This window comes from Balaenoptera acutorostrata, chromosome 1 (assembly GCF_949987535.1).
Source record: "Balaenoptera acutorostrata chromosome 1, mBalAcu1.1, whole genome shotgun sequence".
Classification (NCBI taxonomy): domain Eukaryota; kingdom Metazoa; phylum Chordata; class Mammalia; order Artiodactyla; family Balaenopteridae; genus Balaenoptera; species Balaenoptera acutorostrata.
Window position 1 is genome coordinate 162,082,452 of NC_080064.1, and position 12,502 is coordinate 162,094,953.

The 12,502-nt window shown below is 42.5% G+C and overlaps 1 protein-coding gene across 1 annotated transcript in view; it reads left to right on the forward strand.

Annotated features, from left to right (window-relative positions):
• Positions 1-11,659, forward strand: part of LOC130704846 (calpain-2 catalytic subunit-like) — a 63,575-nt gene extending 51,916 nt beyond the window's left edge. Inside the window, exon 6 of the mRNA XM_057528808.1 lies at positions 9,056-11,659. Within this exon, the coding sequence (XP_057384791.1) occupies positions 9,056-9,077 (22 nt within the window). The 3' untranslated portion in view covers positions 9,078-11,659. The remainder of the gene's footprint in view (positions 1-9,055) is intronic.
• Positions 11,660-12,502: the final 843 nt, after the last annotated feature.

Below are 12,502 nucleotides of genomic sequence, written 5' to 3' on the forward strand. Positions count from 1 at the left end.
CGTGAACTCAATAGCCCAGGGGTACCCCCCTGACTTCTGCCCCTCCAGCTCATCAATTTTGTAAGCCTCTGTTTGATTCTCAGTATTAAATATTTCTCTGTTTGAAACACCTAGAGTGGTTTCTTCCTGTACTAAACCCTGACTCATAGATCACCTAGTTCATATTCAGCCTTCCAGGCACAGCCTGGGTCTTCCCTGAGCCACCAGGTTGGGCCAGGTGCTTCCTCTGTGCTCCCACCACGTCCTGCCTGGTAAGCCCATGCCTCTTCATCTTTGCACCCCTGGCACCAGTGTTTGGCTCACAGCATGTGCAGCATCAATATTTACCGAACTGAAGCTCCCTCTGCCAAGATACCAGACAGGTCCTGAAATCTAGTCTAAAGGGTGCCCCACCTCATGCCTGGTCTGCAAAGCCCAAAGAACAAGTGGCTCTAGACTTATACTGGATTCTAGATGAATCCAGAGCCCTCAGCTTTTCCGTACTTTAGTCCCCCACACAAGAGGCCACACCAGAATTGAAAATTTGACCTGGTCCCCAGGAAAAGGATGATAAGGAACAAGGGAAGTTGCTTATCTCAAGAGTTACCATCTGGTGGTTTTCAGGACCCTCTACTGCTGGGCCTACAACGAGGCCTGCAATCAATGGCAGCATAGTCTTTGGAGCGAGGAAAACCCAAGTTGGAAGGTGTGTGCCGTTGTGTAGCAAGTTACTTTCTGAACCTCAGATTCTTAATCTATAAAATGGGGTTGATAATATCAACCTCACAGGATTCTTGGGGGTAAAAGAGATTATATATGTAAAATGCTTAGCACAGTGCATGCACATTGGAAATGCCCAATACCCATCAGTTACTGTTGCGGCCACCATTGTTGTTGACTGTGCCAGCCCTGTACCACAATTCTGTTACATATTTTTTACTTCATATACATACACTTTCCTTCAGCCCAAACAGACTCACATGCAGTTAGACTAGAACGTACTTCTCTATACTTTCTCCCGAGGTGTTCCATTTTACATCATGATGTGATTAACCCTTTTCTGCAGAAGATCCAGCTAGGCCCAAGTTTGGGGCTGTGCTGAGGAAATAACAAAACCATCTATGTCAGTGGCTCTCGATCCTAGCTGAAAATCAGGATCACCTGGAGAGCTAAAAACAAAACGGCAACAAAAATAAACAAATAAAACGAAACCAAGAAACAGTGTCTGGGTCCGTCAACCAGAGATTCTGATTCAGTAGGGCCCAAGCATCAGTATATCTTAAGGCTCCCCAGGTGATTGTAATGTGCAGCTGAGAGCCATTGCTGAGAGTGGGAAAGATGAGCGCTTCCATCGCCTCTGGGAAAGAAGAAAGAAGCTCTTACTTTTCTATAATCGCCACCACAGTGGAGGAGGGGAGAGGACTAAAGATTACAGTTGAATGATTCCACTTATAATGTGAACAAGGCATTCTTATTATGAACCTGGATAAATGACTCATCATGTTAATCCTCTGATTAGTGTCTGGGTTTCTCCTCTAGAGGTGTCTGATCTGATGAGAAGAGGAGTTATCAGAAATGCTCTAGGACATGGAAAAAGCTAGTCTGGAAATACCTGTGAGGGATTTCAAGTTGGCTTGTGGGTGTCTGTCCTGTGCCAGCCCTGTGCACACTCGCACACTTGCGGGCTGGTTGCTGATGTCAGGTGTACGCACTTTGATCCAGGGCAAGTGAAATGATCCCTGCTTTGGCATAAAATCTAGCTAATATCTTAATGCTAGAGATAGCTGGTGACAGCTGGGAGTGTGCTCAGACATAAAGTACAGGCATACCTCATTTGATTGCGCTTTGCAGACTTTGCTTTTTCACAAATTGAAGGTTTGTGACAACCCTGAGTTGTCAGATGATGGTTAGCATTTTTCAGAAATAAAGTATTTTTAAATTAAAATATGTACCTTTTTTAAAGACAGAATGCTCTTGCACACTTAATAGACTGAAGAATAGTGTAAACATAAGTTTTATAGACATTACTGGAAAACCAAAAAATCCATGTGACTCACTTTATTGTGATATTTCCTTTATTGCGGTGGTCTGGAAGCAAACCCACAATATCTCTGAGGTATGCCTGTACATCTAAAAAATGTAACTTTTTTTCCCATTATTAAAGTGATACACAAAAGAAAATAGAGTGAGAAAACAGAAAAATAGCATGAACCCAGTAGAAACTAATAACAGACTTACACAGAGTTACGAGGTGCTAGACATGGTTTTAAGCTCTTCACCATATAAATTCATTTACCCCTCACTACAACTCTATGAGGGGTAACTCCACTTTACAGATGAGGAAAGAGGACCTGGAGCTGTTGTGTGACTTGTCCAAAGTGGCAGCTAGTAAAGGAAGAGCCAAGGTTTGGACTCATGCTGCATTTAACAGGGTAGGGTCAACCTCAGAGATATATATAGCTCATAAGGTAAGCTTTATCCAAGGATTCAATGCCACTTGCTAAAGTTTAAAAAGTTAATCTCAGTTGCCATTTATTCATCCATTTATTTCACAAATATTTACCAAAGGCATCTATGGGCAGCACACTGTTCCAGGCTTGATTATCAAGATACTGAAGAGTATACAGAGGCTACCTGTCCAGTCATTCCTATAGCATTGAACTCTCAAGTGTCTCAATATGTATAATCAATACAAGTATAGTAAGATTAGAAATGCAATAACTATTCTCTGATTACAAAATCCAAAACCAATACTTCAAAACTTTCAAAATGTCACAGTCTTACTAGATGGAATGTTTGGCATGATCCTCCGTATTTTCATCAATTAATAAGTACACCTTGGACAATAATTTAAGTTGAACCTCATGAATTCCACTTTGTAGCAACACGTTTAATATAACAGTAGTGTCTTCAAGTCAGAAATCTGGTGTTTTTGGATGGATGGATGGATGGATGGATGGATGGCTAGATGGAAGGATAGATGAGTGAATTAATAGCTAAGAATGCCTGGCAATATTCTAGTTGCTTAAAAATTGCATCTTTAAAAATAATTCAGCGTTTTCCAGTTTGTTAAACAATAACTATGACTCAGAAGAAAATTGTGCTTTCTGTCCTTTCCATGGACTAAATATGTAACTTCAAGGAAGCCATTATGATGCCAGTTCCATCTGATTGTTGTGAGGATCAAATGCGCTAACTGAAATGAATTATGTAGCACCCTGCCTAATACATGTTAAACAGCATATTTTAAACTGCCTTTAAAGTGAAATAGTGTATGCAGAAAAGCAAAAATTCAAATGATACAAAAAGCTATACAATGCAAAATACGTTTCTTTTGGCCAAGTTTTCCCGCTATTATTACTACTATTATTAGAGATCTCCAAGCAAAAATAACATCTCCCTGTTGATTAAGAAGGGAGAGGTTTACAGACTAGGAGATAACATCCTTTGAGTCAGAACCAAGTGAAATAACACATGTATTCTGGTTAAATTCCAGCATGAGTGATTAACATTCTCCAACTTCAAATAATTTTTATTATTAGCCAACACTTGTCCATCCCCAATAATACACATGTTGCATACAGGCCACAGAATGAGGCAGCCTCTCTTGGCATGTTCACAATCTGTGCATACTTTCCACTGAGGGTTTCCCTTTCTTTTTGATTGCTATTCCATAGCTTTTCAACTCCCACTACTTTCAACCCTGGGATGTTTGCCGACACCGAGTGCCAAGTAGTTCCAAAAAAACCAAAAAAATATAAGCACCTGTAGAATCCCAGGGAATGAAAGAGGTAAAGTACATTTTAAACATATTTATTAAGGGTTTTAATGTTTGTGAAGAGATTTATATTTATTTCTTTTAACTTTGAGGCTGGGATTAATACACGTATTCCTCATTATTTCTCACAAAGTCTTGTTGATAAGCAGGAGGAAGAGGGCTATTCTGCAATTTTGTCTCCCAGTCTGTGTAAGTGGGATCCAGGACACAAGAACGACTCAGCCCTAAAGTGCAGTCCTGAGTCCCTCAAGAACTCAGGGCCTCCTGCCTTTTTCCCCGCCTTCTTCCAGTAGAAGGAAGGGGTAGGGGGAGCGGGAAACAATTCAAACCCTCTTTGTAAGCGTGTGAATGAATTTCAAGAATGTTAAACACCTCAGTCTTCCAACCTAATTAGAACATGTAGAAAAGAGGCATTTTTAGGACATTTAAAACTTGCAGCATAATAACCCATCTGGAGAGCGCCACAGTGCGTCCCAGTGGTCGAGGCGCCCAGCAGGTCTTCGCGCGGGCTCCCGCAGCTCCGTGCGCCCCGGATCCCCGGCGGCGCGCGGGTGCGCAGCTAAGCAGCGGGTAGCCCCCGGCGGGGGGGGGGGGCGGCCCCTGCCCATCACAGAGCCCGGAGCCAGTGTTGCTTTTCTCTGCGGGCGACTTCGAACTGCCTGGATTTTTAACCCGATAAACTGATAAAGGACTAACATGTCTGGAGTCTTCCAAAGACAGAAAGAAAATCACTTTCTTGTCGCAACAGTAAGATTTTGTTACGAAATGCAAAAGTAAAGGTTAAAGCCTGGGAGATAACCGGTCGCATATGGGGGGAGGGGGGAGGAGGTGGTAAAAACTGTGGCTGTCGCGTCCCAACTATCTCGGTTCGAATCCCGGGTTTGCCATTTGAGAGCCTACTCTGTGCTAGGCGGTCGGAATACCGCGCTGAACAAGATTATCTAGGTTGTGGCTTTCTTGGGGGAACTATCATTAGCTCGGTTCCCTTGGTATGCTTCTAAACTCTGTTTCTTCACCTATAAGAATTGTTGTAAGGATCTGAGACATCCTGGATTAAGATGAGAACGATTAACGCGCCGTCTGACACACAGTAGGGGCTCAGTAAGCATTTGTACTTCTCTCAATTTGAGCTCACCTGGTGAGGGCAGCGCAGAGAGGAGACAGGTGCCACGGTTAAGAATGATTCTTTGAGCAGTTCTTTTAAACAAGCGCTGGACTCTAAGGATGCTTAGCTGCAGATAGGAGACCTGGTAGGTGCCCTGGAAGCTAGGGTTCATAAGCTAGAACATTACGGGAAAGTGAGCCCCGCACCAGTGGATGCCAGCAGAGAACTCAGGAGGGACTTCTAGCTAGGGTTTCCCGCTCCGGGTCTCAAGAAGGCGTGATTAGCATTCGCCCCGCCCCCCATAGCTTCCCGGCCGGCGATTGGCCCACGCTCCTCGGCTGCCAGCTCCAGGCGGGGCCGGAGGGCGCCTGGGGAGAGGCTGAGCCCGCGGGGCAGTGGGCGGGGACACGCGGAGAGCGTGGCGGGGCGGCCCACCAACCGAGCCCCAGCGCGAAGGGGCGGGGCCGGGGCGGAGCCTCCCAGCGGGCATTAGAAGCAAGTGACCCAGGCTGGGCGGGACAGGCCAGTCAGTCCGAGGCCGTGACTCCACTGCGGCCAGCGCCGCCGCCGCCGCGCGCAGTTCAATACCCGCCGGAGGTGGGCCAAAGGGTGCTAGAGCGCGGGGGAGGAGCGGAGCCCGGCGCGTCCCGGGAGAACCGCCACCGCCCCCAGGAGTCCGCTAGAGCGCGGATCCCCCTGCAGGGGAGGAGAAGAGCGGCGGGCGGGACGCGGCGGCGGGCGCGCACCATGCAGTCCTGTGAACAAACACTGGCAGCGATGGGGGAAAATAAGTGTCCCTGGACTTTGGACTAGATTACAGCCAGATATTCCAAAAGCATCGAGACACTGCTCTCTGCGGCCTCTGAAAACAAATGAGACCCATAACACCCTTGCATAAGCTTTTAAAACATGGATCAGTGTAGCAAAAGGAAAGCTGTTCCCCCCCCCCACCTCAATATATTTTTCTCTTCCTCTTCTGAGAAAGCCTATATAGTGATGAGCACACACTTTACTGTTAGAGAATTCTGTTTGCTTTTCTAATCTGTTGAACCATTCCCTCATTTATATATGAAAGCCTATGTATTGATGAATACACACGTACACACACCACGCATACATACTTTACTGTTAAAAATTCTGTTTGCTTTCCTAATCTAACCATTCATTAAAGAAGAGTGTGAGGCCATTACTGGGGAAGGGGGTGACAGTGCATTGGCTAGCAGAATACCAGTGACCAGGACTGAGTGGGGACTAAATTTAAGAAGCTAAAATGGCAAAAACAATTAAAATTTGAGGATGTCTCCCTAGAAAAACAGCAAGTGTAGGGATTTGCGCTTCATTTATACCAAAGTTGGAAAAGTCAGATTTAAGCCCAGGTCAGTTTTTACATTATGGATATTAAGTAAACAAGTGTATAGTTTCCATAGTGTATTTAAGCACTTTGCTGGTGGAAAGAAGCCTGGTGTTATAGTTTTCATGGACTTTCAGAAGCTATTCACGTTTATAAAAATGCACTGCTCTTACACACACATCCTCTGAATCAAAATTTCAGTATATTCGACAAAACCTTGTACACAGAGCTACAGAACTTTTTGCACATCTAATTCCTCTACTTGTTCAGAAGCTTCTTAGAACCTTGAAATAGATCCCCTGCCTGAGGGCCAGTTCCTCTCTTGTTTTTCAAATGAGGAATTTTTCTGATCACCTTGACCTCTTCCCTCAGTTAACATGTCTTCCCAGAAAGTACATAGATTATTCTGCTGCCTTAGGTCATTGTGCCTAATTTGGGTTTTTCCTCTTCCTTTTATTTATTTATTTTCTTTTTTGTGGAGGAGTGTAAAGATGATGCAGAATGTATCTAAAAGTTGTGGGATGATGTGGTTGAAGTGATTTAATTCTTCCTGTTAAAACAACTATTTTTCATTTTGGCAACATACCAAACCTAAAAAGAACAACCAATTTACTTTAAAAAAAAAAAAAAAAGACAGTTAAGACAAAGGATACTAAGCCAAGGAGAGGCAATACAGGTAATGCATTTGGAGGTCTAGGTCCAGGCCAACTCTCAGAGCTGCCTCTGTTTTCAGCCTCTGTTCTCACCGCTGCTCTCCCCCTCCCTTCCCTCAAAGATGAAGCCCACCTGCTTCCCTCAAGTCTTACCTCAGCCACCCCTCCCGCTACCCAGGGCAGAGAAGCCCATCTATTTATGGTCGCCCCCTATTTCCATCTCATATGCTGTTTTCTTCTGATTTTTATTTTTATTAGGCAAACAATCCACACTCATGAAAACAATTATAAAATGGAAGGTTGTGGGGTGGTTTAGCAGCTTCTTCACAGCCAGCTCTGTGATTTTAGTGAGGATTTAAGGCCCAGTTTAGTTTCACATGTACAGCTTTTGGGCTGTCCCTTTCATGGTTCAATTGTAAGCAACGTCTCCCATCACAGATTAGGGGGTAAAGATTTAGAAGGAACTAATATGTGACCTCTCAGTAAATCAGTTGATAAGACTTAGGAAGTCATTTTAATTTCTATTATTAACCTCACACTTTGAAGTTGTCTAAATTGGCTGAAAATAAGTATTCTTGGTGCCTTATTGGTTTATCCTTGCAAACCTTTGTCTTGTTTTCTCGTAGTCGTTTCCAGTGATAAGCCTGTGTGTGTGTTGTGTGTAATTGTGAGCAATGTACAAGCTTAAATAACGTGCTGACACCACTGTTTCCAAGTTGGTATTCATTAGGCCGTTTCCTCCTGGGCTAGGGCTGCACTAATCCTGACACCGGCTGCCAGGAGAAAACCTCATGGATCCCACACCGCACCTTAATAACAGCATCCGTGACCTGCAGTCTCAAGTACAGAATGGGAACCCCAGAGCTAGGAAATGTAGTTGTATATTTTAATGAACTGCTACCCCTGCTAAAGAGGCTTCTTTCACTTTTGTGCTCTACAGAAAGACCAAGGGGGGTAGGAGGGACAAAGCTTTGAATAACTGCTTTCTAACACCGAATGTGGCCAACAGGACAGAGAACATCACAAATCTAGGCAGGTGTGAGGTACAGTGGCTGAGGATTTCCTGCTCCCCCTGCATGCCCTTTCTTGCCTCCAAAGTCCGATCAAGTGATCCTGGGAAAGAAATACGCCTGGGTTGAGGAGGGTGGTTTTGAAAGAAAAAGCTACCAAGACATTAAAGCAGGGTGAATGAAGGGTAGGCAGGATGAAAGTAACTAAGTAACCTGGCTCAGAACTCTCAAAAGCTTCTAGCAGCTTGATGACAATTACAGGATTTATTGCAGTCTGTGGTACATCATTTGAAGACAATATTACTTCCTGTTGTTACAAACTGTATGTATAATGTGTATGTGTTGTGGGTGTGTATATAAATAATATATATTATATATATGAGAGATTTAGTGACTTTTGATACGGGTTTGGTGCAGGTGAATTTATTACTGAGCCAAGTGAGGCACATACTGAGTCAGTAGTTCGAGTCCAGGGCATTCAGTACTTTTTCTGATTTCCATGTGTGTATAGTGCCTGTCCCATGCGGTATTGTCAGTGTCATGTCAAATCCAGAACTCACAAAGCAGAGCCAGCGATATTTTCTTTGTAGACAATCAACTAGAATCTATAAAATTATTCTTGGCAGATGATTATAATTCCAGATCGCTAACACTAGCAAAAGGAAACCCAGAGCATCTTGATAAGAAGTTTTCTGTTTTTGTTTTGTTCCTGGAAGTCAGTAGAATAGCAGTTATATGTGGTTGTATTAGTGTCAAGATACTTAATTGGCTGACCTTATTATTTCAGAAAAAAAAAAATTGTATGTATTATATTTGTGGGAAGTTAAAATAATGCTTTGAGATTTTTATCAAATATGGAGAGTAGTTATTTATGAAAAACAAAGAAATGTCTATTTTTGTTTCTTTGTTCCCAATTACTGTAGATAAATTTTAAAGTGCATTAAAGCAATGGTAAAGCAAATAAGATGCTGTACAAGTATTTTTCTCATGCTTTCATGGAGAGACACTGTTTTCTAAGAGTATCTGAAGGAGGTATGTGCATTCTAACTTCATGATCAGATTTCTCGGATGTACTTTGAATATAAGTGGCAACGTTTTTATTGATAATAAAATCAAAGAAATTCCAATCACCAGAAGGAGAACTAATGAAAACATGTTTTACCTGAATATACTTCATAGGTTTCTCCTGCTGATCCTGTGATTGTTTCATGATTCACTTGAAGAAATGAAGGAAAATACACATAAGAACAGAGACATTACCTGAGATTGTGTTCTATTTTATCAACCCTCCATCTATACTCTGTACTGAAGCAATTTGGATAGAAGTGTTGCTGTTGTTGTGTGTGTCTGGTTTGCAGTCAGAAACTCCCAAAACTTCATCATTCAGCAGTTAGATCCACAACTTTGTATTAAGGTCTAAATACAAGTCAGGGAACCCAGATAAGATAAGAGGATATATGGTTCTCCCTCTGTATTTGTGGGTAATTGGTTCCAGTCGTCTCCCTCCCCCCCGTGCCACCCCATACCAAAATCCATGGATGCTCAAGTCCCTTATATAAAACGGTGCAGTATTTACATATAACCTACGCACAATCCTCCCATCTTCCCCCGCACCCTCCTTTATACTTTAAGTCATGTCTAGATTACTTATAACACCAAGTACAAATCCTAAGTAAGTAGTTGTAAATATAATGCAAATGGTTGGTGGTGTGCAGCAAATTCAAGTTTTGCTTTCTGTAACTTTCTGAAATTTTTTTCCCTAAATATTTTCAGTCCACGGTTGGTTGAATCCACTGATGCAGAACCTGTGGATACGGAGGGCCAACTGTAAATTGACTTAGAGTTGGCACTTCCCTGACAATCTGGACAGATGCTTAGTAAACCTGAGATAATTAATTTAGCATCAAAGTGAGTACTATGAGCATTATTAGATTGGTACATGTTAGGGCATTTGGGAGAACAGAAAATACAGCGGTTGAGCTGGATCCTGGTGCAAGAGCCGCTGTGCCTGACCCGTACAGGTCTCTAGTGGGCACGTCTTCCCAGTGCTTTCTCATTGTTCATTCCCCCCAGTGGAAAAGGGGGGCACTGTTGGACTTAGGAAGTTGGAGAAATAGGTAATAATGCTTCTTTTAGTGATTTAGTTACAGAGCTCTTACGTGCAACAGAATGAGAGGAAGTAGAATGGTTCTGTGCATAGATTTGGGAGCTAGACTGATTAGGGATTCAACTCCCAGCTCCATCATTCATGGGCTGTTGATCCTGAACAAATTACTTAAGTTCTTAGTACTTCATTTGTGTACTGCATCTTAGTACTTTCTCATCTGTGAAAGGGGGATAATGATAGTACTTATATTTTAGGGTTGAGAGGATCTAAAAGATTCAATCAGGTTAAGGTAAGTAAAACAAGGAGGAAGCAGCCATTCAGGCATGGAATGGAAAGGGAATTGAAAGACTAGTTTTCAAATTTGTGTCTGCATAAGAATCATCTGGGGTTCCTATTAGAAATGTAGATTCCCAGGCTTCAGCTCCAGGAATTGAGATTAATTTGGGATCCAAGAATTAGGTCTTTTTGTTCTGTTTTAGTAAACTTTTAGAATTATTTTAGGTTTACAGAAAAGTTGCAAAGATATATCCATTTTGCCCTAATATTAACATATTATCATAGCACATTTGTTAAACTAAGAAGTCAACATTAACGCACTACTGTTAACTCCAGACTTCATTTGGATTTCACCAGATTTTCCACTGATGTTCTTTATCTGTTCTAGGATTCCACATTGCATTTAGAGAAGCTTCATTTCTTACAGGGACTTTCAGCCCATGAGAGGCAGGTGGTCTGGAGACCACATCTTGAGAAACACTAGGACATGTCAAGGGCTGAGGAAGGTCAAATTGCCCCATCCTCACCACCATCCTGGTGGTGGGGGTGTTGGATATAGAAATTTGAAGAGTTGGGATGGAATCCTCTCCCTTAGATGAGAGGGGTTACCTTAAGAAGTGAGGCATCTGTTCCTAATGCCAGATGAAATGAGTTTTGGAGTTTGGAAGGTGGGGTTGCTGCCTAGCCTGAGGAGATACATCTAGGGTTGTGGGCAGATCAGGGGAGTGAGTGCAGCAAATTGGGAACAACTACTTTGTGGGAACACAGGAGGGCTCAAGTAGTTGATTAAAGGGGATTACAAGGGGCCAGTTAGCCCGTGAGCCATATAAATCCTGTATTTCCTGGAACCTGGTGATAGTGTTTTAGAAATGGCTCACAGTAGTAACCAACATCAAGCACTGCCACATTGGACACGGGCAGAGAGTCAAAGGGTGAAGCTGAGATGACCTTGTTGAGAGAGGGCAGTGGGAGGTGGACAAAACACTGACGCCCTGCGTTTGGAAGAGTCGGTTCCCACAGTGAGGAGATCAAGGGCCACCATCTGGGGAGCTAGAAGTAAAGGTCAGTAGAATTGAGAACGGTAAGATGAAGGAATAGACGTTGTAAGAAAAAGCTGGCAGAGTAATTTGAGGTCTTGAAGTAGAGATCGACATATTCTTGAGGACCTTAGGTCCTGAGGCTGTCACTGACTTTCTCTAATCACATTCAAATTATTTAGCTGCCCTCACAGCAGTTAAGTAATCACCTAACCTGTTCCTTTTTTTTTTTTTTTTTTTTTTTTTTAAAGAACATTAACCTCTTCATTTGACTCTGGATTTCTCTTAATTTCTATACTACTTCACTTTCCTGGTTCTTTCTGCATGTTAGAGATCCTAAACCATAAACTGGTATTCATAACATTTCTTTCACATGAAGTACATGTTATCTCATCTGCCAAACCCATTTAAAATGGACTAGTGGAAATTGCCTCAGAAGCCAAACAGATTGCACCTGTGTACAAGGGACCAGGTGTCTCTGAAGGGCTCCTAGATCTTTTGTATTCTTGCTGGCACGGTGTCAGGCTGGCCAGGCTGGTGAGTGGCTAACAGTTAAGATTTTAGGTGATCTAATCCTTAACTTGATAGATGCTGGGTGTAATCTACAGATTCTGCATAGAAATTAGCACTTACCCCTGGCAGAGCCCCTACCAGCTGTCAAGTGCTTTACCAAATAGCTCTATACTCAAGAATGCGGCTTCTGGGTGAGGGAACAGTCGTAGTCATTTTACATGTGGTTAGAGAGAAGTCTTGGGTGATGAAAGATTTTAGCTAACCTACACGCTATAGGTAAACATTTCCAAAAACATTGCATAAGCTGAATACAGAGTGAATTGTTTTCCAGTAAATACTGGCTTCAGCATTTTTCAAAAATCAAGGAATGGTATATTTTATAGAATGGGAAAACTAAGAAATGAAATTTGACCTGTTGTAAAACTAGGATTTAGTGCTGTTGAATTTCAATAATGGGCATACAGGGTACATTAGGAGTAAATGTGAAAGAATAGGGTCATGATGGAATCTGATACAGGGTGGAAAAAATTTCTCTTAACCAGAAACACTGGGCCCTAAGAAGTTGTCTTAGGGTCAACCACATGAATTTAACATACAAAAATGGCAATTTAATTTGGTTCAAACATACATTTCAAACTTTTGTCTTTTCCTTGTAAAGAATCAAGTTCAGTTCACGGTATACCAGAGTTAAAA